Raw genomic sequence first — 26295 nt, forward strand, 5'->3', positions numbered from 1 at the left:
CTGTCGCAACATTCTAGGAAAATAGCCCATCTCTTGTTGATTGAATAAGACTGAATCACCCAGGGGAAGGTTTGGGGCAGTCAACATTGTCCCACATGGCTCATCCCCCACCCCTTGGTTCCCCTGAGATACTCCAGCAGCCCTCTGAGGACCATGGGAGAAGGGATGACACTCTGATTGGGAATTTCAACTGAAACACATGCAAATGGTTCAGTGGGTTCTGTGGAGGAAGCTGCAAACCAGGAAAGTCAGGCAGCTCCGAGTTTATTTCCCGAAAAGCAGAAGTGAGAGTGGGTGAGCTTTCCCAGTTCCCCTCCCACTGCGCCCTGCCCTCATCCCTCTCCCCACCCCTGCTCCAGGATGGGCCTCTGTCCTTTCCCTGGAAGACAGGAGACCTCTGACTTTCACCCAGTAGCCCATCTGGGAAAATGCCCATCGAAAAGGAAGTCAGTCTCATAAGTTTCCTTAAGGACCACAATTGAGAAATAGATTGAGGGTGGGGGAGTTGAGACAGGTGAAGGAGGAAGGAACATCCCCCTCCTCCTCTACACTGTGGAGCCTGGCACACGTTGGACAGTGAACCCTGGGTCCTCCTGAGCCCTCTGCCCTCTTTTCTCAGATATAACTACGGCAGACTGGTCTGACCAGCGACACCAAGGTCTCAGCCATTCTGGCTCTGGTGGTGGTGACAATCTTAGCTTTTCAGGCTGCACCCTGGATGCACTGTCAGCCCCAAGCATCGGCCTGGCAAGAAGTTAGGACACGGCTGTGTGTGCGTGTGTGTGTTGCTCTGGCTCACCTGAAAATCACTGCCTCAGCCGCCAAGTTGTGATGAAGCAACTGTACACTCCCGGTAACTTCCACTGTAATTAATCGTCCATTGATTACTGTTCCACTTGCATGTGAGTGTGAAGCCACCCCTCCCTTCCCCAGCAGGAAGCGAAGTGGCTGCTCGTGAATGAGTCTAAGACTTGGACAGCTGTTACTTATTTATGAAGGCAGGTGTTGGCACACGCATGCGGGTTTCCCCTCACCTGCTCCAGCAAGCCCTGAAAGACAAGAGGAAAAGCCTCAGGGAGAAAGTGGTTTCCTGGCTCTCCGCGGGCTCATGTGTGAGCCGCACATTTCTCTCTGTTTCTCTCCTTTCTGTGCTCCTTTTATAAGATTTCTATCCTGGATACAGGTGACTGGCAAGGTTTTTTTTTTTTTTTTCTTTTTTTACAGTCCTGGTGTGTGTGGGTGCAGGACAGAACCCACAACCTCACACATTCTAGGCAAATGCTCTACACCTAGCTACTGCCCCAGCCCTCTTTATTTTATTTTGAGATGGTTAAATTGTCCAGGATGGGCTCGAACTGAACTTGCCATCTTCCTGCCTTAGCCTCCCAAGTAGCTGGCATTATATGTGCGTACCACCATGCCTCCCTTGGTCAAATCTTTTTACTCACAGAGTTTCATATGTTCCTGGCCATGGCGGTGTATATCTATAATCCTAGTATTCTGGGAGGCCAGGGCAGGAAGATTTCAAATTTATTTGAGACCAGCCTAAGCATTTTAGTAATTTATCAAGATCCTGTTTTAGGGGATAGTGAGATGGCTCAGTGGTCTAAAGCACTTAGAACAAGCTTAGCAAAGCACATGGACCAAGGTTCAATCCCCCAGCACCACATGCCAGCCAGCCCCGCCCCCTGGTGGGCTGAGCTGGCCACACACACATAAGTAAAATAAATTTTTAAAAAAGAATAGTATAAAAAAAAAAAAAGATCCTGTTTCAGTAAGCACTTGCTTGGCAAGCACAAGATCCTGAGTTCAATCCCCAGTACCGAAAAAAATCCTGTTTCGAAAGAATACAAAGAAGAAATAGCTCAGTGGGAAGGCTTTGGGTTCAATCCCCAATACTACCAAAACAAAAACTTTCATTTTTAATTCATGTAGAATTTATTTTACTTGAAGGTAATGTTACATTTAGTACAAATACGGTCCATAGTTTACAAGTATTAGTTCAATAACTGAAAAGAAGAAGCAAACAAGGTAAGGCTATGAGCTGCCCGGGTCGGAGGATGAGGGGCTCGTGGCCTTCTTCAAGGGCTGCCTGCTCCACCACTGAACTCCGCACTTTCCCAGCCTCTTCCTCTCTCTCTACCCCCAGTTGTTCCTGGAAGAGCAAGCAGTCAAGAAGCCACAGGACTATGGAGGGGATCTCCCTCCAGCTCCTGGGCAGAGTCCCAGCAAAATCAAGGTCACTTGGGGCTGTTCCCAAATGCAGCCCCACACCAGAGGAGTAGTCTGCATTTTAATGAGATCCGGCTAATAGGTACTGATATCCAAGTCTGACAGAGGTCGAGCTGTGTAGAACACCTGGCAGCCCGGGGCAGCAATGGATGTCTGCTCCCTCCTCCCAGCTCCCTTAGGGGAATCTTCTGCTCCAGGGGGAGCGATTTGGTTTAGATCCTGGCAGCAACTTGCATTCTGATGCTGTTACATAGATCTGTCTCCTCACAATCCCTGGTGGGGGTCTGACTGCATTTATTCCTTTTTTTTTTTTTTTTTTTTGCAGAACTGGGAATTGAACTCATGTCCTTGCACTTGCCAGGGAAGTGCTTATTCCACTGAGCCATCTCCCTGGGCCCTGACTGCACTTATTCTTGTCCTGCTTCTGAGATGGAGAAAGGTGTTCTAGAGAGCGTGGGAAGCTTGGGCCACCCATAGAGGTGCTCACTACCTCGGAGAGGCGGCTGGAACCTTTGATCATAGCTTTGTAGAACACCATGTAAAAAGAACTCCAAGGGCTGGGATTTGCCTTGTGATCCTGTGACAACTTTCACTGAATGACCATCATGGAAGCACCTATACTGAACTGGGAACTGGGGATTCAACACTGAATTGGGGTGGGGGAACACACATGGAGACAGGAGAGTCACAGTCAGGAAGTCCAGGTAAATGGAACATGGGGGTAGGGGGCAGTGGGCACAGAAGCCACATCGCTTGGATACAGGCGGGGAGCAAGGGCAAAAGGCACTGCACCAAAGTGTTGATTCCCAGACTAAGGAAGGAGTAGAGCCAGGCGGAAAAGGGGAGGGAACTGGGCGCGGCCTGGGAAGAAGGTGGGGTGCTGGGGAAGGAGGAGAGCCCTGCCCCAACGTGCCCTCCATCCCGGGCACGCACCCTGCCGGGAAGCCCTGGGGTCGCAGCTGCTCTGGCGGCCCGGCCCAGAATAGCCTATCTTCCGGGCAGGGCTGCCCTGGCCCGGCCCGCAGCGCCAGGTCCCGAAATAGGGCTCCGCTGGGCCAGCTAGTACGGCGGGCTACGGGAGGGGCAGCCCCAGCTGGGACTCTCGCACTGGACTGGGCCAGAGCGCAGGATCCAGAGGCGGCTGCAGGGCGCAGGCCGGGACCAGACGCGGGATGGGATGGGGGTGGGGGATGTACGGTGTGGACCTGGACAGGGCGTGGGCCAGGGGAGTGGGGGAAGGTGCAGGCTGGAGATTCTGGTTGGGAGTGAGGGTTGGGGTAGCGCTCAGGCCAGGACTTGGGGCGGGGTGCGGGACTGTCCTGTGGGTGGGCGGGCGGGTATTGGAGGCCGGGATCCCCTATGCAGGGCCAGCCTAGGGGCGGCACAGGGGGGAGGGGCGCTGACCTCACCGCCGGCAAGGATGCCGGTCGGGCCGGCAGCGCTGATGGAAGGCCGGAGGAATTCGCAGCTGGCTGCGCGGTCGGTCGGCTGAACGCGAGTGGGTTCCCTTGCCCTGGAAGCGTTGCAGACCGGGTGGCAACCGCGCAGCGCTGCCACCGACCTTTTGCAGCGATGGGAGTGGGGACAAAGCCTGTCGGGTCCGCGGTCACCTGCTGGGCCACCTGTCTGAGCCCAAGCCAGATGACTCTGTTGAATCACCCCACTCCTACGCACACCCCCAGGGACACTCCTACGACCTGCACCCTGTTCCTGGTCTTGCTGAAATTCTGCATCCTGCTTCCTCTTCTCCCACATTCAGATCCCAGGACTCCAAGAGATGGGCAGCTTTGACCCCAGCACTCTGGCACCATGGGGCAAAATCAACAGAGATCTGGGGGTGTCTCCAAGGTGCCTGACCTCCCTTTCTGCCCATCACAGTCGCACCCCTTCACCTCCCACCACCAACTGCTAACCTCTGTAACCCGTGTGGGCCTCAGTTTCCCTAGTGGCTAACCAGTGATTACTCAAATCTACCCTCTGAGTTGCCACGATGAAGACAGCCTCACATGTTTTGGGCCCTGCCCTCTATGAGAATGGAGCCCTCTCTCCCTGACCCTCACCTCTTTCCCCACTGTGCAACCTGCCAGTGTCACTACCCAGCCCCCCAGGGCTGGAGTTGTGTGTTTGAACTCCCTTGCCAGAGCCCTCCCTCTGGGTTACCTTGAACCCGCCTCATTCAAAAGGACAGTCCAACTTGATGTCAGAACCTGCAGGGATCCTGGGCCCAAGTCCAACAGCATGAAGGGCGGGCTGCCTGGCGGGAGTGGGCAGCCTGTCCTGGTGCTAGCTGCGGCCTTACTGCCCTTTGCAGCTTAGGCTGGAAGTCGCCAGGACTGGACAGCCATTGGAAATCCCTGGGAAGACCACCTTGTCCTGGGGGTGGGGCAAGAGCAGAGGGCCTGGAAGAAGTTCTTGCTGCCCCTTCTCTATGAGAAAGGAGGCCTGGACCAGGAGAACAGCCATACCTCATGGAAAGAAGGCGGGCCTGATTTACTGTAATTTCCTGGCTGAGAGCCTGATGGTCCTGTGGTTGGGCAAGCCAACCCAAGAGGCCTGTGGTGTAGGGAGGACACGGAGAGCTCCGCTCGCACTGCTAGAACCCAGTTCATGTATCTTTGGGGGGGGGGGTGCTGATTTCCTAGGAAGGTTAGTGTGGACAGGTGAGCTGTCCCAGAGGGTGGCTATCGCTTGAAAGCGAGATCATCGGCAGAAAGAAGAAAAATAAAGGAAAGGCCATCTAGGGTCTCAGTCCTTTCCTGAGTTTGTCCAAGCGGCCCCTGTTGACCACACACTCACTGTCTGCTCAGCGGTATGGGTGTTTGCTCACTGAACCATCATTGCCACCCCAGGAAGTGGGGAGTCTCTATTCCCACGACACTGAAAGAGAACAGGTTCAGAGGCCTGCCTAGGTCTCATAGCTGTGAGAACACAAACTGGGGTGAAACCTGGCTCCCCACCACCACTTCACTTGGCCTAATGAGTATGAGAACCATACTGTGGCCTGAAAGGCAGCGAGGCCCAGCTGACTGCCAGGTGCCTGTTGCCTACCCCCTCCCTACTGCAAGCTCTGCTGGGTACTCAGCTGACTTCCTGTCCCTGGAAGCCCTTCTGTGGGTATGCAGGAGCAGGGCGGTCCCCTTCCTGTGGTTCAGGTGAAGGTATAACCTCTTGCCTCCTTGACATCCCCTCCCTGCCCTTTCCCAGACACTGTAAATCAGACCTGGGCACCCTAAAGAGCCTCTGCAGGCCAGGTATTTGTCCATCATCCTGCAGTGCAGATGGGGGCCAGAGCTGGCAGGAAGAGGGCTGCAGGCCTGGATCAGGAGGGCTTGGCATCCTCAGAATCTCCTTTCAGCTATCCAGGGCCACAAGGAGTCCTTTTCCATCATGCCAGCTGCCTGCGCCATGATGTGGTGGTGAAGGCTGCTGTTGAAAGCCCCTCAGCCGCCTCCCCTGAGCTCTCTTTAGCCTTCTAATGCAGACTTCACAGGAACACCCAAGAGACATAGCCTCCCCCCTGGCATGTGTCCACCTCACTGTCGGGTCCTCTGAGGCTTAGGAAAGGGCTGGCTTGCTGCTGGCCATCTCACTGACTTCTCCCTGGTTAGCAATGCCAAGAAAATGTGGCACCCTCTGTGTTTCCTGTGCCAGTTCCAGGGCTCCCCCTCACTGCCGCCCACTTGAGGAAGCTCAGCTAAGCCTTCTGAAGCATGGTGCTGCAGGGGTCAGCAGAGGCTGTGTGACCTGAAGCTCCACACAGGGAAGTGAAGGGAGCATCCCAAAGGAAGTGAGACACCGTCAGTGCTGCACTGGGCCGTGGTCTGCAGGCTGCAGCCATCCCTCACTCCCCACGCCTTCCTCTCAACCGTGCAGCTGGCCAGGTCATCTGCCTCCCAGGCATCTATTCAGCCTGCCCAGGGTACCCAGGTATCTTTAGTAGGGAATAAAGAGACATTCCATTTGTCCTTCTGCCCAAGAGCAAGGAGAGGCATGGAGAGGCATTTCTGACACCCTTCTGGGAAGATAAGGAAAGAAAAAAATTGTTTTTTCAGTGCTAGAAATTGAAGATCTAAAAAAAAAAAAAAAAAAAAAAATTGAAGATCTTGCATATTCTAGGCAACTAGTCTACCACTGAACTACACCCCAACTGAAAGTGTTCCTAATGTGAGATCTCACGTGACTACCCTACTGTCTAAATAATGTCATCTTCATGCCTTAAATTCATGTCTTAAATAATTGTACAACTTATAAATGCAAACTTATTGGCAATAGGGTCCTTGTAGGTGTAATTAAACTAAAATAGGTCATATTGGATTACTACATGTCCTAGATCATCAATAACCAGTGTCCTTTAGGAAGAGGGCAATTTGGACACACCTACAGAGAGAGAGAGAGAGAGAGAGAGAGAGAGAGAGAGAGAGAGAGTCAGAGACAGACACAGAGACACCATGATGACCAGTGTGATGTGTCTTATGAGCTGAGGGAAGGACAAGGAAGGATTCTTCCCTAGAAATTTGAGAGACGACCCTTGATTTCTGGACTTCTGGCCTCTGGTACTGTAAGAGAATAAATTTCTATTGTCGTAAGCAGTCCAGTTTTTGGTATTCTGTCATGGAGCCCCAGGACATCAGTAGAACCACCAAATATGCAACAGGGGGCAGTGGACAGAACAAGAAGGAAACGCATCAGGCCCAACAAGAAAAGACTTGGGAGACATGAAGGAGGAACAGGAAGGAACATTTTTTGAACTTCCTCCTCACCCCAGACAGAAAACCAGGGACCTAGCAGCAGAATTTCTGAGGTCTTCTTCAGAGCCACATTCTTCCGATAAGAACTTGGGTGCCAGGTGAACAGGAAGTGTGAGATCCTGTAGAGTCCCCAGAAGACACTTCGAGCAATAATAAACTCACGCTGTGCTCTTGGAGGTACATGCCGGTAATCTCAGTACTCTGAAAAGCTGAGGCAGGAAGATCGTAAGTTGGAACCCAGCCTGAGCAATTTAGTGACTTCACAAGACCCAATATCAAAAATAAAAAAGAGGAGGCCAGGGAGATAGCTCAATAGAATAAGCACTTGCTTGGCAAGCGCAAGGGCCTGAGTTAAAAAAAAAAAAAAAAAAAAAAAAAAAAAAAAAAAAAAAGCATGGAGCATAGCTCAGGGTAAAGGCTCTGGGTTCAAATCCTAGTACTGAAATCAATCAATCCATCAATCAATCAATCCTGCCGTGGTCTCAGCCTCACAACAGCCTTTGAAGCACAGATTAGGAGCCAAGGCAGAATGCTTAGGAACCTGGCTGAGGTCATAGCCAATAAACAGTGCAATGGGACACATGTCACCTTCCCTCTACTAGTCCAGGGCTCCCACAGCTACGGCCTGAACCTCCCTGGTGCTGTGCCGAGTAAACACCCTGGCCACAAGCACGAACACCAGAGCCCAAGTACCAGTCTTTGTTTTTTTTTCAAAATTTTATTGATAAACAGAGAGCAATGAGACAGTGTCAAATCAAATCGGAAGTACAGTTTCAACAAATAATACACTGCATATATTCTTCTTAGTGGTTAATTGCTGTACAAGATGCGGACTTGAGATCCTATTTACAAACACCATTAGAACAAATCATTCTATTCATTAAGAGAATGCAACTATATATCTATCCCAACCACTTTGAATACACAGATACAAAATGGACATTCATCGGTATACCCCATTTTTTCTAAGTTCTGTTATTGAATATTATAGGTGTGTAAACTCAGCAAAATATTCTAAGAGTCTGGTAGCCCATAATAGCATTGGGTCTTCTGTTTAACTCCAAGTACCAGTCTTTGGCTGCAGGTTCTACTCCAGGTCACCTGCATGACCTTGTGCAACCTCTACTACATCATTGTCACCTAGTTCCTCCAATGAAAATATGGAGACAATAGCAGTACCTAATGCCTGGAGAATGTAGGGTTGCTATGTTTCAAGTGCTTAGAATAGTGCCTGGCACTTGGAAGCACAACTGTAAACATATTTCTGAAATCAATAAAACATGCAGGGTGAGGACTTTCTTCCTCCAGGGTAAGGGCCAAGCAGAGAGCTCAACGACTCAGCAACCCTTCTCACTCTCCATGAGCCAGGAAAAAACTGAGGCTGGCAACATTCTCCTTCATTGCATTGTTCAGATCACCAATAGAACTCTCCAGAGACCAGCAAGGAGGGCATTCACTGCTGGGCAGAGTGGTCCCACCTACATTCTGGACAAGCTGACTCAGCTGCTTAACTCCTGCCTGTGAGGCTGTGGTCACCTTTGCTTTCTCCTCTGGTCCTGACATCCACCTCAAGTCCTAGTTGGCCCTCTCCAGGTTAGCTGTCTTGCCCGAAGCTGGAACCTGGCCTGGGATGAGTCACAGTCATTCACAATCCCACGGAAAGATAATGCACGGCACATGTCTCAGGATAGAACCGTCCGTCACCTTTACGCACAGAGCCCGGAATGCGCTGAGTGGCAGCGTGCGTGCAGCAACATTGTGTGTGCCTCGTGTGCCCCTGGGAAGTTCTAGTCATCTCTGGCCACTTCCCCTTCTGTCTTTCTGGAAGCCTGTGCCCTGCAGCATCTGACTCTCTTAACTGACTCCTCTCCAGGCTGCTGTCCTACCAGCCAGAGTCTAGCCGAACAGGCTTCTAGTTCTTCCCCATCCAGGACTGACCAGCTCTGTCGCCATCCTGGGTGGCCACAAGGTCTCTTGTGGTGGCTGGGCCCCTTGGATGACCTTCTCACTCTTTCTCTTTGACTGGAGAAGCCTGGAAGAGGACCCGTGGGAGGGTCCAGGCCATACTCCTCAGCTCCTCCCCCTGCACTCCAGGGCTCTGGCTGGAGCCTGTTCAAGCCCTTTGTAAAGTTTTCAGCTAAATCTTGGCCCTGGGATGGCCTGAGGAGTCCAGTGGGGAAGCCCCATTGTGCAGGGCAATAATCCAAGGCCATTGACTGCCCTTCCCCCTCCTTGATCAACATCAGCTGAGCGGTCTTCCTGCCAGACCCCCTTGCCTACTTTTACCAGGTGCCAAGGGACACTGAAAGGGCAGCAAGTGGCTAGGGGACCACTCTTGGAAGCCAGCCTGCCTCCTTCTGGGTGCTGGCTTTGCTCCCTCCAGCCTCCTTTTCATAGGATTATACAACAAGCAGGAACTTGGAGGTCATTCCCTTCACCCCCCGGTTTTCAGAAAGGGTGCTTTGAAGGGATCTGGGCTTTTCTGGGGCTTTAAGCCTGGACATCGGGTTGGCCAGAGGCCTTGCTGGGTTCCTGTGGGAACTCTGTCCATTGGGAACCAGCTAAAAGCCATCTAAATTTCCACCTCTACTGGGACATGAGCTGACTTCGAGCTCCCTGCCATCACTCACGGTCTAGATGGCAAGTGGGCAGCCTGGCACTACCTCCCAGGGCAGACCAAGGTTCTGGTGACAGCTTACACAGTCACTGCTACCTAGGGCACTCTGCCACATAGGTGTAGAGGCAGAAAGGGAGCTGGATTTGGAGTCAGAGGACAGGTGTGTCAGTGCTTCTGACACCACTTATCTGGCATTAGAGGCAGACCAGACCCAAGCCCTGAGCCCTGTGCACTTTTCTTTTCTTTTTTTTTTTTTTCTAATACCGGGGATCAAACTTGGACCTTGTGCTTGCCAGGCACGTGCTTATGCCACTGAGCTATATCCCCAGTACCCCACCCCCGTATACCTTTATTGCTCATCTGTAAAGTGCAGTTTACACGCTGTACTTACCTCTGAGGCTGGAGGGAGGATGTGATGAGACAACTTATTAGAGTAGAATTTTATTTATTTATTTATTTATTTATTTATTTATTTATTTATTGTGTGTGTGTGTGTGTGTGTGTGTTGTACTCTACCACTGAGCTACAAATTCAACCTTTCAAATGCATTTTGGAATAACAAAAGTTAAGGGCTGGGGATGTGGCTTAGTGGCATAGCGCTTGCCTAGCAAGTGGGAGGCCCTGGGCTCCATCCCCAGGACGGCAAAACAAAACCAAAACAAAGTGGAGTGCTATTTATACAAACATAGGATGCTAAAAATAAAAGATGCTGCTTCATTTCTGGAAGTAAAGTTGTGAATGACCAAATAATATTTTAATAACTTCATTGGCCCCATTATTTAAAGTGCATTTTTAAAAAATGTATTTTAGCATAGGGTCTCACTACATAGATTGGACTCCTAGTGATTCTCCTGTTTTTAGCCTCCCAAGACCTGGGATTACAGGCATGAGCCTCCATGCCCAGTCTCACTGACTCAGTGCACCCCGGAGGCGGGGCCAGCACTGCATGCTGGAGATTGAACCAACTATTGTTCTCTGCCTAATCAGGTGCTTTGGTCCACTGAGCTATTTAACAGGCCCAAGAACAGATCTTCTTTCATACAGTCAGACATTTTGTGGGCTTTCCCAAAGCAGCCCAGTTCTGAATGTCCTGAGAAATAAGCAGCAGATAAAGTTCACGGTACAGAGCAGGCATTCAAAAAGTACGTGTTTGGGGGCCCAGGAGATTGCTCAATGGATTAAGCGCTTCCTGGCAAGTGCAAGGGCCTGAGTTCAATCCCTGGTTCCTAAAAAAAAAAAAAAAAAAAAAAAAAAAATACGTGTTTAGCAGTGGCACACCTCTGTAATCCCAGAACTCTGGAGACTGAGGCAGGAGGATCATTGTGAGTTCAAGACTGGCCTGGGTTACAAAGAGACTTCAAGGACAACCTGAACTGCATAGTGAGACCTTGTTTCAAAAATACAAAAAAACGGGGGCGGGGAGATGGCTCAGTGGAATAAGCGCTTCCCTGGCAAGCACAAGGGCCTGAGTTCAATCCCCGGTTCAGCCAAAAAAAGGGGGGGGGAGGCTTGGGGGGGGCTTGGGGGGGGCTTGCGGATTAGTTCAGTTTTTTTTTGCGGAACCGGGGATTGCACTCAGGCCCTTGTGCTTGCCAGGCAAGTGCTTATTCTACTGAGCTATCTCCCCGGCCCCTAGCTCAGTTTTTTTAAGCACTGGCCAAGCAAACCCAGTCAGGCGTAGGGGACCACGGTTCCATCCCCAGCCCCAAGTGCCTTACCAGACCCGCTCTTAAAGTTAAAACAGGCTGAGCCAGTCAAGCAAGCAAGAATCTGAGTTCAATCCCTGGTTCCACCAAAATAATAATAATAATAATAATAATAATAATAATAATAATAAAATTTATTTTTGTTTTGTGCGGGTGATCAAGCCAAGGACCTTGCACTTGTCAGGCAGTCATTTGTGCCTCTGAGCTATCTCCCCCACCCCCTAAAATAAAATATGTAAATACATGTTTACTGAATAAGAGTGAGTTTCTTTCCTTTGACAATTCACAGCCCAGTTTGGAAAGAAGCAATGATGTGACCGAGCTGTGGTGAAGAGGCCCACTCTGCATACGGGATGCTTTTGGAGGGATGAGAAACTGGACTTCAAGCTAAGCTAGAGGGAGGACCCAAGACAGAAGGGAGCCTCAACAGAGAGGTAGAATAGGTTTTCTTTCTTTCTTTTTCTCTCTTCCTTTTTTTTTTTTTCTGGTGGAACCAGGGATTGAACTCAGGCCCTTGCGCTTGCCAGGGAAGTGCTTATTCTACTGAGCCATTTCCCCGGCCCCAAGAGGTAGGACAGGAAGAGAGGAGAAGGGACTGACTGGGCAGTGGAGAGCCCAATATGGTAGCATCAACACAAGCAAGGCAGGACTGGGTGGTGGGCAGGTGGGGGCCACCGCGATGGGAGGAAGTCTGTCGTCTCTAGTGAACAGAATGGAGGCTGCAGAGTTGAAGACAAGCTTTGCAGACATGGATAGACCCTGAAGGATTTAGGAACCCAGCCCAAGGGAGAGTACTAGGGGGCGGGGTGGGGGGTACCAGTGCTGATCCTATGGGGATAGGATTCATATGTGTCATGACAAAAGTGGTATTTTTAGAGCATGAGTCTGGCATGGATGTTCCCTGTGGGGAGAAACCACACTTCTTGAATTTCCCCCAAATTTCCCTTTTCCGGGGCTGTTTCCTCCCTGGTCCGATGTTTAGGATGCCTGATCTCCAAGCCTGGGGAAGGAATATTTGCATTCACAGACCCTCTTCTGGGAAACCACAGTAGTTCATTTCCCTATAAACTGTTTTATTTCATATTCATTCCTTTTAAGGATACTTCTTGGTTTTCGGTGTGGTTCCCCTTTCAGACTGTGAGCCTTCTGAGGTCCAGAATGTAACCTGGTAGTCACTGGTCCCCAGGATTAGGCAGAGTGGCCAGGGATGTGTCCCGCCTGTATTGGCATCCTCGCCAGCGCTGGCATGTGCTGCTGCTGAGGCTCCTCACAGTTCAGGATCCCTGTGGCCACCCTACTGCCTATCTCTCACTGCATCACAAGGCACTGTCCACAAAGATGAGCACATCCTGAACAGCATCCCCACAGCTGTGAAAACAGCAACCTCCTGGAGGTTCAGGTCCTCCTGGAGTTTACATTTCATGCTTATACCTTCCACATCCTATACAGTACAAATACTAAACAAGGTTTTCTGTATGAAAAGAGTAGCATGTGAGATTTGGGGAAGGAAAAAAAAATTAAAAAAAGAGAGATTTGGGGAAGGAGAGGGGAGGGGGAAGAGAGGAACTACATTTTCTTGTGTAGGAACTGCCTTCTGGCTTTTCTTGTGAAGTCTGGGCTTTCCTAAGGCTCGGATTGAATATTGCTATGACTTGCAGCAGCGATGATTCGAGTGCAGATGGCTCGCAGCTTTAGCATTCAGAGCCCTGGCTTCTGGTTAAAAAGTGCCCGGGGCCTCTGGTTTTCTGCAAAAGCTGCCTTCCAGGCTGCTGCTATTGCTTAAGGCTGTGCTGCAATCTGGAGAGCTCAGGAGTGGGAAGTCCAGAGTTCTCCCTGCTTCTGGGAACAGCCCCCCATCCCCCCCCTCCGCATCAGCTTCCACAGGCAGTACTCATGACAGTGGGTCCGGCTCACCCATGGATTTCACAAATGCCTGGCCTGTTCCCAGCACAGCACAGCTGGGAGGGCTCAGTGCTGGGGGAAAGAGCACCAGCCTTCACCCTGCCCCACAGTCCTTGGGCCCAAGGCCTCCCGGGCTAGAGCTGATAAGAGATAGAAAGAGAGGGAGAGAGGGAGAGAGAGGGAGAGAGAGGGAGAAGAGAGGGAGAAAGAGAGAGAGAGAGAGAGAGAGAGAGAGAGAGAGAGAGAGAGAGAGAGAGAGAGAGAGAGAGAGAGACTGCTCTTGTTGAGGCTTGCTGCAGCAGTGGCAGGCAGCAAACTGGGGCCTTCCCTCCTTGCTGATTTCCTAGCTCAGGTTTAGTCAAGGGACGAGGAGGAAATTCCCATCTAGGAAGAGAGATTGCCATCCCCGAAAGGCTGCAGGTTGGAGTCTCCTGATGAGACGACTTCAGATTCCAGGTCTATCATCAGGGGCTGATTCAGAACAGTGGGGAGAGGGGTCTAAGGAGTCAGCAATTTCATCCCACCTCGGGGAACTGGCCATGGTGACTCTCTGGGATTAGCGACCAGGTGGGGGGACTGAGAGAGAAGGTGTAGTGGAAAGAGTCCTGGATACTAAATTAGAACCTCCAGACCCACTCCCTTCTCTCTCTAGCCCCAAGATCATATGACTCTAAAGAACTGTCCTTGGGTTTGGGGCCTCAGTGTCTTCTTCTCTAAAATGGCTATATCCTGAACTGAGGGTAGAATGACCAGCTGATGTAGTCGGTTGAACAGTCTGGGCTAACCTGGTCACCCTGCCTGAGGGTGGTATAAAATCATACTTGGACTAGGTGATGAAAATGCCACTTGATGTGTTTCATCGGGACACAAACGGCCCTCTGTATTTAATTTACATATTTAACTGTAGTAGTTAACCGTTGGGGCGCTCCCATCCAACCTCACTCTTGCATGGTGCTGGACTGTCAAGTCCCTGTGCAGGGCCTTGTCTGTGTTGGACCCTAAATGCTCTGGGTCTAGGTTAGCCCCTGGCACATAGGATGCGTCAATAGATATCTGCTGAGTAGCTGAAAGGACAAATGAATGGGGTGGGCCTCCAGGGATAGGGGTCTTGGATGGAGTTAGGGGTTGTTCTGCTGGCATGTCGCGGGCCTCAGCGGCTCTGGGACAAGAAAACCTGGTCCATGCGAGGCCCCGACGAGTGTCAGGTTTCTGAACAGCCTCCTGGAGGGGTCAGTGACCTCCGGTGACCAATGACGGGCTCCCTCCGCCCCCACCCCAGGGAAGCGATCCTGGCAGCCTTGCGGCCGAATTTCCTGGCACTGATCTGAGAATAAACAGCGCCCCGCGCCTGTAATCCCGTTGCCTTGGCGACGGCGCTCCACGGGAGGGGGCGTGGCGGGGGCGTGGCGGCCCTGGAGGGGGCGTAACTGTGCCGCGGTGCGCACGCTCCACAGGGCGGTGAGACCCGGGAGGTGCCACCCCCATCGCTCCGCGCGGACATTCTTCGCATAGCTCCGCCAGGGCTCCCGCGGTGTCCGGGAAGTGACTCTTCCTGGCAGAGGGCGGCCTCGGAGCGACGCGCCCGCCCGTCCGGCGGCAGCCAAAACGGGAGGGGGCGGGGCGCGGGAAGAGGCTCCTGGGCTTGGGGTTCTGCTCACTCTCAGCCGAGATCCTGGGACTGAGTCCCCTTTGCTGGCAGTTCGGGCTCTGCCTCGATTCCTTGTTAACCAACCAACCCCCAGACCACTGCCTGGCACCCCCGTGGTGTCCCCTCCCAAACATCCTTACTCATTCTTTAGTCTGACACCTCGTGCGGGTTTATTTTCCATCGCTGGCTCCCCTGTCTCTGGCCTCCCTCCCTCCCTCCTCCCAAGGACTTGGCTCCAAGTCATCAGGAGGCCTGCCCATAAAGAGCACCACCGGAGAGGATGGGGCCTCTTGGGGTAGATTCTTACAGGGTCCAAGGCAGAATAATAGGGTACAGGGCCTTTCTGATGGCCATGGGGTACCTGCGCAAGCCATAGGGAATTGCCCTGCAGGCTCCTCTTAGTGCATCTTGGAGCCAGAAGCACCCAGCTTCTGGCAATCAGGACAGAGGGCTCCCCACTAGGTCCTGTGGGGGAGGATGCCTTTCCCTGAAAGGACTACTCACACAGGATTAGATGCACAGGATGTGTGTAACAGATGGGATGAAGAGGGAGGAGAGGAAGGAACCAGTGGCCTACAGAGCCGGGCAAAGAAGAGATGACTGGCAGGTGGGGCCATTGATCAACTTGCTTCCCTTCTCATTTTCCTTGTCTTCGGATCCCAGAGGTTGGACCAGAGGTAGAGATGGAAGGCTAGGGAAGGGAGGGAGCTAGGGTAGGTCCTTACTTTGCATCTCCCCCAAGCCAACATTCAGCCCTCCTAATACTGGACATCTTGGCCAAATGATCACACTCTGACTCAAGGACAGGGACATGGAGCCCTGCAGGGTCCACGGAGGCTGCTGTTGCTTGCAGAAGTGGTACTATCAGCTGCAGAAGGCCCACGGTGGCTGCCCGGCAGGCTCAGGATAAGGAAGAGCCACCAGAGGTTTCCTAGAGCTTCTACTAGAAGCTTGGGGAGTCAGACCCGAGTCCCCTCACCTGAACTCTAGTCTGGGGACATGACCCTACCTGTGTTTGCAGTCCCAGTTCTATAGTGGAAGGTCCCACTGCTATGGCTCCAATAAGCTCTGCTCACTCAGTGGTCTCCTGCCGGGCCTCGCCCCTTTCCCTTACTTTAGGTCATTTTCCCCAAAGTCCAGGAAATGAGAAAGAAAAATGACTTTGTTTATTTACTCTCTCAGTTGCCTTTTGGACACCGATTCCTGGAGCAGCTTATCGCCTGCTGGAGGCCTGGAAGAGGCTCTGGCTTTTGTTTTTGGGCATCTAGGACTCAGATAAGAAGCCAGATCCATAATTTGGAGACAGTACTCACATCCCAGTGGCTAGGTCTGGGGAGTTGGAGAAGGAAGCAAGGCCAGAAAGGATTCTAGGTGGGGTTTGTACGTGGCTTTTTAGGCAGGGACTCACCTGAGGAAAGCTGTGGGCATTTAGTGCATGGGAAGGCAGGGAGCTTATGGGCTTTGAAAATCCAGAGCTCCTGGGTTTAACCCTATGCTGTTCCCACATTTCCAGGGGCTGTGTCCTTGGGCATGTTGTTTAACCTCCCTGAACCTGAGCTGCTGCCCCCATTCAGCAGACAAATATTTGTTGAGCACCTATCTAGGCACCCAAAGTGACCAGTCCAACTCCCTGCTGGCATAAGGCCATCATGCCTGAGACTACTTTGCTTTTGGGAATGGGGTATCTTGGGAGTCGTCCTGAGTAGCCTCCAAATGTATGGATGTGGGAGAAGATGGGTGCTGTTTAGGGAGCGTGATGAAACCCACCGCTCAGAAGCCCAAAGTGTGCAGCATGGCCCAGAAGCTGGTCCGGGTGGCTCCATCTGCACAAGGTTTTCAGGGTGTCATGTCTCCCCTTACCTCCCTGAACCCATAAAGTCAAGGTCACCAGTCACCTGTCAGGGCCCTCTACTTCTCTGCTTTCTTGAACACGCCCTGCCAAGGAGCCCTTGTGCCTCTTAATAGCTTAGAGCTTCTCATAGCTTTGACCACAGCTCAATTTACGCCCTGCAAGCCCTTTGAAGCTCTTCCTTCCAACTTGCTTTGCATATTCTGGTCAGATCTGAATCAGACTAGCAGGAATTACCCCTCCTGCCAACAGTCTAGGTGGCTGCCTTAGCTTGTCAGTGACACACTTGGGCAGGCGCAATGACATGAAGCCCTGAGCAAGGCAGTGCAGGAGTCCGGGCAGAGCCAGCCCACTCTGTGCCACCCTCCCTCTCCTCAGTGCAGGGTTGTAGATGTGGGTGAAAGAAATTAAGGCAGAGAAGGGGTGTGGGGGGAAAAGGCTCAAGTCATATTTTTCATTAAAAAATAGTGCTCTTTATTATAAATTACTGAAATGTTTCTTTTCTGAGTATAAATATAAATATGTGCAAAGTTTGACTTGGATTGGGATTTGGTTGAGTTCTTCAAGCATTTCCTAACAGCCTCAAAGGCTGGGGGGGAGGGGCGAGGACTGGAGATGGAATCTTTATAAAAGACAAAGTGATTGAGGCAGATTGTAAACATTATTAAAAAACAAGGAACAAAAAACAAGAAAACCACCCCAACACACAGCTGCCCCACCTTGCCTGATACCTGCCACAGAAAACTATGCGTTTGTTTATAGTTTTCTCCTCCGAAAAAAGAACAGTTCCAGGTATTCCATTGCTGCTACATTCCTGTAAGTTGTCACTGATCAGTGCTATTGCAGAGCCAGAGCAGCTGGAGTGGCAGGCGCCTGGGTGACTTCCTGCCCCCCTACCCCAGGAGGAGGGAGGGCTGTGCAGGGCCTGAAGGGCTATGGGACCTAGTGGCTCTGCTCTGACCACAGGCACCTAAGACTGGCCAATACCAACAGGCTAACATTCTCCTAGCGCTGGGCTGGAAAGTGTGGGTCTCCATCCCCCACCCACATCCTCTGGCCAGTGGCTGGCTGCCCTCCGGAGAATCCCTAGTCCCTCTCTGCCTGGATGGGCAGACTGGGGCTCCTCGTGTGCCAGTCCCTATCCATGGGACAGGGAGCATTTAAGGCAAATCTCTAGCCAGACAGTCAGTAGGCACAAAGTCGAATCCATCCTCTGGGATCAGAGATGGCTCATCTCTCTACCTGCAGGGCCAGGTGCTGAGAAATACAGCTCAGGCAGGACAAGGAGGTGCACTGACCAGCCATCCAACCCCCTGCAAATGCCACATCTTCCTTGAAAGGGGGAGGGGCTGGGGCACCAGGATGGTTCCCTTCAGGTCACCCCCTGCCTTTGTCACACAGCCCAAGAGTAGAGTGGAGCAGCCACCATTCCCTCTTCACCTGGGCTGGGCAGTAGGAGTGGCTATTTCCTGGGCCTGCCTGCAGCCCTGGGGTGCCTCAAGCACCCTCTCTTTTCCATCCTCTATCCCAGGCCCCTCACCCTGCTCAGGTTTAAACCAAATCAAAGCACAAGTTCTGTTGGAAAGTTTGAAGATTCCCGGTTCTCAAAGTTCAACACTCCCTAGCTGGAAAGCAGAAGGGGAGTGGAGGAAGGGAAGAGGAGAATCCACTTGTCGCTGCTGCTGCTGCCGCTGCCGCTGCCGCTGCTGCTATTGTCCCACCAGGGCAGCCGACTCCCCAGAAGCTGGGGCAGGGGAGGGGAGCCCAGGTGGCATTTCCCCTTCCCTCAAACACATTCCCAGTCCAGCCTGCCCCTTAGGCAGGAGGGGAGGCCTGAGAAAAGCTTTCCATCACCCCCAGCTCACCCAGCACGCTATAGGACTCTTGGCTGGATTTTTGTGCTTGTGCCATGTACCACGGAGGAAGGGGGACCTGAGCCCCTTTCCCCACCTCTGCCCTTCGCTCTTTAAAGTGGGGCATCGTACTGGTCCAGGAACTCCCGGATGGGCCCCGGCAGCTGGGTGACTTTCTCGTAAGAGTCCAGGTGGCCATTTACAGTCTTCCGACAGAGATGCTGAAGGGTGGCAACGTTGGAAGAGAGGGGCCGGCTCAACACCAGAGGGATCTTCTCGCCCCCGGAGTAGATGTAATAAGCTCTCCTTGGGGGGGTCCCTGGGGGCGGCTGGGCAGACGGGTGCTCAAGCTCCTCGGTGGGAGAGGAGGACTCGGTGGGCTCGGTAGGTGGTGAGAAGGAGGGAGTGCTGGGGGGCGGCATGTAGTGGTGCACCAGTTTGAGCACGCAATCGAAGCGGGGCACAGGATGCGTGCTCCGTGGGTCACTCTGAAGAGAGAAGCTGCCTCCCTCGCACTGGATGCGCAGGTTCTTTGTCCCAGACTGGGTCTTGACGCTCAGCGTGAAGAAGTGGCGCTGGTCCGAGCTGTCGCGGATGAGGAAGGTGCCCGCTGGCTCGGCGCTGAGCAGCAGGTTCGCCTCGCCGCCGGTTACGGCGCTCCAGTAGAAACCACTCTCCTGCAACTTGCGCACTGCGTTCACCACCAGCTGGTACTCGCTCTTGGAGCTGAAGGTCTTGAGGCGCAGGCTGGTGTCCAGGGGGCGGCTCATCCCGGCGGCGGGAAACTTGCTGTGGGTGACCATGGCGCACGGAGCCAGCGTGGGTCTGCGCGGCGGCGGCTGCAGCTGCTTCGCGGCCTCCGCACAGCGGCCGCTACCGCATCCCTGGGGTCTGCGGGGAGGAAGGCGTGCGCCGCGTGAGTGCCCGGAACCCTCCAGCGCTCCCTGCCCGCCCGGCGTCCCGGCCTCCGCCGCACAGCGCTGGCCCTGCGCAGAGCCGCGCGCCCCGCGGAGTTCGCCCAGCCTCTGCCCCACGTAGTCCCTTCTCAGCGACCAGAGAGACACAGCAAGCGGGAAACGCGCGAGGAAGTTGGTGTCCAGAAGTGCGGCCCAAGTGGGGAGCAAGGCAAAGGTCCCCAGGACGCTCCGGGCGCCGCTCGGTCCAGCGGCCCAGAGAGGCGCGGGCGGCAAGGGGTGGTGGTGGGGCGTGTAAACCGAGGTATGGGGTAGGGAGGGGACCGGAGCGGTCCGAGGGTTCTAGCCCGAGCATTCCGGGAACCTGGGATCTCCGGTTCCCATCCGCTCTCCCCCCTACCTCGTCCCCTCCCTGCCGGGAAGGACCCGGGAAGGGGAGGAGAAACCGGGAAAAGCTCCCAAGACTGAGCGAGGACCCCACCCCTCCCCGCACCGCGCCCCTCCTTCCTACCTGGTCCCGAACCGAAGTCTCCGGCCTCGGGGCTTCGCCTTCTAAGGTCCCCCAGGCGAGGCGGCGGTGCGGTGGCCAGTGGTGGCCCGCGCAGCGCCCAGATGTTGGCGGCCGTGAAGTCCACAAAGGCGCCCTCTTGCGCGAGTCTCTCGGGCCTCGACGTCCCTGCGGCCGACCGGACAGGGATGAGACGAAGGGCAGCGGTAGGAGATGGGTCCGGCAGGCGACGTGCGGGACCGGAGCGGCGACAGCACCGGGAGTGGGAGTCAGAGCCGCCGCGGAGGCCGCGCGCGCAAGTATATACGCCGCGTGGAGTCCCGCCCCGAGGCGCCCCGCCCCGCCCCGCGGCGCCCCGCCCCGCCCCCCCTATTCCTGGAACTGCGCGGCTGGCCTTCTTGTAATGTTTAGTCACTACTCGCAGCAATGAAAGGCTGCGCGCGCGGAGGGCGAGGGAGGGGCCGCGGGCAGCCGAAGGCTGGCCTCTAGCAGGGGCCAGGACCGGCGGAGACGCGCGAGAGACAAAGCGAGACGCGAGGCGGCCAAGGCGGCGGGCGGGCGCGGCGCCAGCCTCGGCGGCGCGTTCCTGGCAGCGGCCCCTCCCCCGCGCGCGCTCCGCCCCCAACTTCTCATTCACACTTTCCCCCCCACACCCCTCCCTTCTAAGAAGGCCAGTTTCTGGCAGAGGCGGGGGCGCAGCTCCCGGAGCTCGGGTAGTTTCTAGAGGGCGGGCACGGAGAGTCTCCCTGCACCCCTTCCCTTTTTCTTCAACCCCGCGGGGACCCCCCTCCCCGCGCGCCCCCGCCGGACTGCCCCGAGGCCCAGAGTACAGACTGTCCAGGCTAGGAGAAAGGAAACTAGGACCGTTCCGCAAGCAGATCGCGGGCGGGGATCGGATCTGGACCAGGAGGTGGCGAATGCGCGAAGGCCACCTGTGGACACATCCCGAGATGAGGCCGGGACTCCCAGGGGTGGAGGAGACGCAGTTGTCCAGCCTGGGTCCAACAACACTCTGCCAGGTTCTCTGATGACTCGGGCATGTGTGCTGACCTCCGCTCTTCACCCACTCCCGAGGGCTTTCACGGCGCTCATCAGGGTCTCCAACCTGGAGTGGGTCCGACCAGGCACTCCGGTTGCAGCGGGTGTGAATCAGAGGGAGCCATGGCCCCAACCTGTGTCCGCTAGAGGGCGCGCTCGGGTCTCTTAGGGGACCGGAGTTTGGAGAGGGACCGAGCTGCTCAGGAGAGGAGGGAGTGGGGGACCACGAAGAGGGAGATACACTCCAGGCTGAGGCGAGAGCTGGGGATAAAAGTCCAGCAGGTAGCCAGGCGTGGTGGCCTGTGATCCCGCACTCTCAGAGGCTAAAGCAAAAGGATCAAAAATTCAAGCAACTTAATGAAACTCAAAATTTTAAAAAATAAAATGAATGAAAATGGTGAGATGGGGCCAGGGGGATGGCTCAGTGGAATAAGCTCTTCCCTGGCAAGTGCAAGGGCCTAAATTCGATCCCGGTTCGCCAAAAGAAAAAAAAAAAAAAGAAAGAAAGAAAATGCGTGAAGGGGCCGGGGAGATAGCTCAGTAGAATAAGCGCTTGCCTGGCAAGCACAAGGTCTTGAATTCAATTCCTGGTACCACCAAAAAAAAAAAAGGAAGAAAATGGGTGGGGGATGCAGCTTAGTGCCTGGGCTGTGGATTCAAGCTCCAGCAGGCACGCGGGGGCGCGCGCGTGCGCGCGCGCGCGCACACACACACACACACACACACATCTCTGGAGTGCAGAGAAGAGACTTTTTTTTTTTTTTTTTTGATAGGGTCTTGCTATATAATTCAGGCTGGCCTCAAATTCACTACGTAGCCCAGGTGGGCCTCAAACTCCCAGCCATCCTCCTGCTCAGCCTCCAAGTGCTGGGATTACAGGCATGGGCCACCATGTTTGAAATAAGAGACTTTCCAAAAGCAGTTTTCAGGGCCTTTGTCCACTGACAGATGGGCCAGCACCCCCATAAAACGTACCCACTTTGCCTCTGTGGGAGTGTCTCAGCACTCTTGTGAGTGAACGGAAGCCCACCAGTGAAAGGTTAATTTTTCCTCAGTCACATTGGCACTGTTCAAGGGCCAGTCTCCAAAAGATAGCAGCTTTTGTAGCCTGTCCCCAAACAGCTGCTGGGTGCTGAAAAGCTAAGTGGCTGACTGAAAAGACCTTTGCCTCTGAGGATGCAAAAGAATGGGCTCTGAGGACTGGCGAGATAGTTCAGCAGACTAAGCACCTGCTTAGGCAAGCGCAAAGACCTGAACGGGCTGAGCCGGCCACTGAGTCCTGGCGTGGTGGCACATGCCTGTATCCCAGCACTGGGGAGGCTGAAAACAGGAGGATCCTAAATTTTTATTTATACAGAACCGGGGATTAAAATCAGGCCCTTTCGCTTGCTAGGGAAGCGCTTATTCCACTGAGCCATCTCCCAGGCTAACATAGTTTATCTTTTTTTTTTTGGTGGAACCGGAGATTGAACTCAGGCCCTTGCACTTGCCAGAGAAACGCTGATTCCACTGAGCTATCTCCCCAGTCCCTGATCTCTGGCTTTGTCTTCCATGTTTTCTGGTTTCCTTTTTTTTTTTTTTTTTGGTGGTACCAGGGATTAAACTCAGCACCTTGCACTTGCCAGGCAAGCACTTATTCCACTGAGCTATCTCCCTGACCCCTTCTTGTTTACTTTTGAGGTAGAGTCTCCCTACCGCAGTTCAAGCTGGCCTTAAATTCATCTTGGGTGGCCCAGGCTGGCCTGGAATATGCAGCAATTGATCCTCCTGTTTCAGCCTTCCCAGTGTGAGGCTGGCTTGACTTTGCCATCTATGAAATAGGAAGAATAATCTTTTCCCATCAGAAATGAGATAAAGGGGCTGGTGAGATGGCTCAGTGGTCTAAAGCACCTACTTAGAACAAGCTTGGCAGAGCACAGGGACCATGGTTCAATCCCCCAGCACCACATGCCAGCCAGCCGCGCCCCTGGTGGACTGAGCTGGCCACACACACACACACACACACACACACACAAATAAATGAATAAAATTTAAAAAAAAAAAAATGAGATAAAGGGGGCTGGGTAGATAGCTCAGTAGAACAAGCGCTTGCCTGGCAAGTGCAAAGGCCTAAGGTCAATCCCCGGTTCCGCCAAAAAAAGAAAAAAGAAAAGAAAAGAAAAAAAGAAATGAGATGTAAAGAGGATGGGGGGGATTTTGCATGTCAAAGTATTATAGAAATGAAAAGCTTTATCTATCTCTCCCTTTGAACTCAAGCAAGCAACAGCAAGGAGGAATCTTGCTGGGCATACTGATGCAAGTTTGTAATTCTAGCAATTTCGGAGGCTGAGGCAGAAAGATCTCAAATTCCAGCCCCGGCTGGAACTACTTAGTGAGAGACCCTGCCTCAAGTATAAAATAAAATTTTAAAAGGGCTAGGGAGTGGGATGTGGTGGTGCACACCTGTAATCCCAGCACTCAGGAGGCTGTGTCAAGAGGGTTGCTGCGAGTTCGAACCTGGACTACAAAGTGAGCTCAAGGCCAGCCTAAACTTCATAGCAAGACCCTGTCTCAAAAAGACAAATAAATAAGTAGGTCTAGGGATATAGTTCAGAGTGAAGTCTCTGGGTTCAATTCACAGTACCACCCCCCACCCCACACCCACCCACCCACCCAGAGGAAGGCTGCTGTCTCTTCAGAGCAGAAACAATTCTATTCAGCATACTTCACAAATCCTGCCTGGCGGAGCAGACGCAGGAGGAGCACAAATATGATTGTTGTCCTCCAGGCGCTTCCTGGCTCCTTGGATGAAGTCCTCATTCTCACCCAGGGAGTGCCGCTCAGCTGCCCTGACTGTACACGCCTATGCTGAGCCCAGCAGAGGACAGGAGGACTCACAGGGAATTGCCCTGAGTTAATGGATGGGAAAGTGCTTTGTAAATTATATTGCTCTGACACGAGTCAAGTTCATTCATCCATTCCACAAGGCCTCATTGAGTGCCTGCTTTTGCCAGGCACAGGGTAGGCCCTGCAGGGAAGATAGGCCAGGTGCTTAGAACCGCCTCGCTGCCCCTGCAGGGCTGAGGGGGGAAGGCAGTCCTGGAGCCCAGGAATCTAAATCCGGTTGAAGAGACTGTGACACAGGTAAATTGAAAGCTACCACAACAGCATGGAGCTCCAGGAAGGACTCGCTCTGCAGGAGGGGGCTGGGGTGTGAGCACAGTAGCTCAGGGTGAGGCCAAGAGAGTATCAAGGACCTGTTTTATTTTGTTTTGTTTTGTTGAGACAAGATCTCATTATGCAGTTTAAGCTATCCTTAAACTCACTACTACCACCGACTGACCTTGAATTTACAATGATCCTCCAGCCTCAGCCTTCCCAGCACTGGGATTACAGGCATGCACCATGATGCCCATTGGTAGCAGGGATTTGAAGAGTAGAGGAATGCTATGGTCTCAGCACTTGGGAGGCTGAAGCAGGAAGATTCTGAGTTTGAGGCCAGCTTAAAGTACATGGAAAGTTCAAGGCCAGCCTGGACTATGTAGCAAGACCCTGCCACAAGAAAACAAACAATAATTCCTTAAATAAAGAATTCCAGGGCCTCAAGCATGCTGAGCACAAGCTCTAGTACAGAGCTATATGCCCAGACTCCACTCTTGCTGTCTAGAAAGCACTGAGGAGTCTGGGTAGAGCAGGTAAGGGAGAGAGCCTGGGAGACTAGGGTGTGGGTGTAGTCTGCTGTGTTTGGAGGAGTTGTCCCAGTGCCATACGAGAGACATTCCAGAGACCCCTGGTCACTGGTCTTCAAACTTTGACTTTCTAATTTCTTTTCTTTTTGGGGGGGTGGGGGGAACCGGGGATTTGAACTCAGGCCCTTGCGCTTGCCAGGGAAGCGCTTATTCCACTGAGCCATCTCCCCAGCCCTGACTTTTTAATTTCTTCTGGGGTTCCCTTGCTTTTGAGAGGAACCCCAAGTGCCCATGTGTCCTGGGCTCCCCGTGCGCACGTGTCAGCTTCACAGTATGGGGGCCACCTGCTTGGCTTCCAGATGTGTGAGGCACTGGGGGCTGCTACATCCTCCTGGCCCAAGTTCTTCCTCTAAGTTTTGTTGGACACTCACTTGAACTTTCTTGGTAGCTCTTTCCACACTAACCAAAATCTACCCCGACCCCCACTTCTGTGTTGCTCAGGGCTCCCTGTGCACTAGGCAAGGGCTCTATCTTTATTAAGACATTCCTAGGCCTATCTATTTATTTAGTTTATGGTATTGGGAATTGAATCCAGATGGTGCTGAGGGACATCCCCAACTTCTTTTTATCTTATCTTGAGATAGTCTTCTTAAATTGTCCTGGCTGGGGGCTGGAGAGATAGCTCGGGCAGTCTAAGCATCTGGCTGGCAAGTGCAAAGACTTGGGTTCTGTGCCAGCCCCCAAACCCTGCGTGTGCCATACCAGCCACTGAAACCGGATATGGTGGCACATGCCTATGATCCCAGCGCTGGGGAGGCCGAGACAGGAGGGTCACTATGAGTCTAAGCTGGGTAATGAGTGACAGGCATTTTCAGGTGATTGGCCACAGCAGAGAAACAGGGGGAAGAAGGAAAGGGGGCTTTCTTTTCTTTGAGGACAAGGGAGAGAATGCAGGGAAGGATGAGGAATTCTCTCCACTAGACAAAGGAGACTGAGGCTTTTAAGACTTTTTACCAGGGGAGGGGTTTGAAGGGGATGTTTAGATATACCTGAGAAACTGATTGGGGGCTTCCCTGAGGCGGTGGGAAGGGTGAAAGGAAGTTATGTCCTGGGGCGAGTTGGAGAAGAAGGGGGAGGTGGTTTTGGGGAAGATGGGCTTTGTTTTAAGGTCTTTAGCCATGCTAGATGACCACCATGATGATTTTAGCAATTCATACTAGGGCCAGAACCTGTGAGTGAGATCCTGTACCAAATAAATACATAAATAATTTTTAAAAATTAAATTGTCCAAGGGCTGGGGAGATAGCTCAGTAGAATAAGCACTTGCCTGGCAAGCACAAGGTCCTGAGTTCAATCCCCCGGTACCAAAAAAAAAAAGTTTAAATTGTCCACACTGGCCTTGAACTCTAGACTCAACTGCCTCAGTCTCTCAAGTAGCTGGGATTATAGGCATACACCACAATACCTGTTTTTATTTTTATTTTGGACAGGATTTCACTAAATTGGCCAAGCTGGCCTCCAACTGGTGATCCTCTTGTCTCAGACTTCACAGTACAGATTTGTTTCCTTTGTAATCCTGGAGTCTGTACTCAGAAAAAGAGTTCTGTAGTCT

General features: G+C 52.9%; 1 protein-coding gene across 1 annotated transcript; it reads right to left on the reverse strand.

Annotated features, from left to right (window-relative positions):
• Positions 1–17133: 17133 nt before the first annotated feature.
• Socs3 (suppressor of cytokine signaling 3) lies at positions 17134–20248 on the reverse strand. Its single transcript, XM_023714095.1, has 2 exons — positions 19981–20248; positions 17134–19446 (listed from the first exon to the last, which is right to left on the reverse strand). Exon 2 carries the CDS (start codon positions 19356–19358, stop codon positions 18669–18671), a length of 690 nt encoding a protein of 229 aa, XP_023569863.1. The 5' UTR covers positions 19359–19446; positions 19981–20248; the 3' UTR covers positions 17134–18668.
• Positions 20249–26295: the final 6047 nt, after the last annotated feature.

This window comes from Octodon degus, unplaced genomic scaffold, assembly GCF_000260255.1.
Source record: "Octodon degus isolate 3935 unplaced genomic scaffold, OctDeg1.0 scaffold00033, whole genome shotgun sequence".
Taxonomy (NCBI): Eukaryota; Metazoa; Chordata; class Mammalia; order Rodentia; family Octodontidae; genus Octodon; species Octodon degus.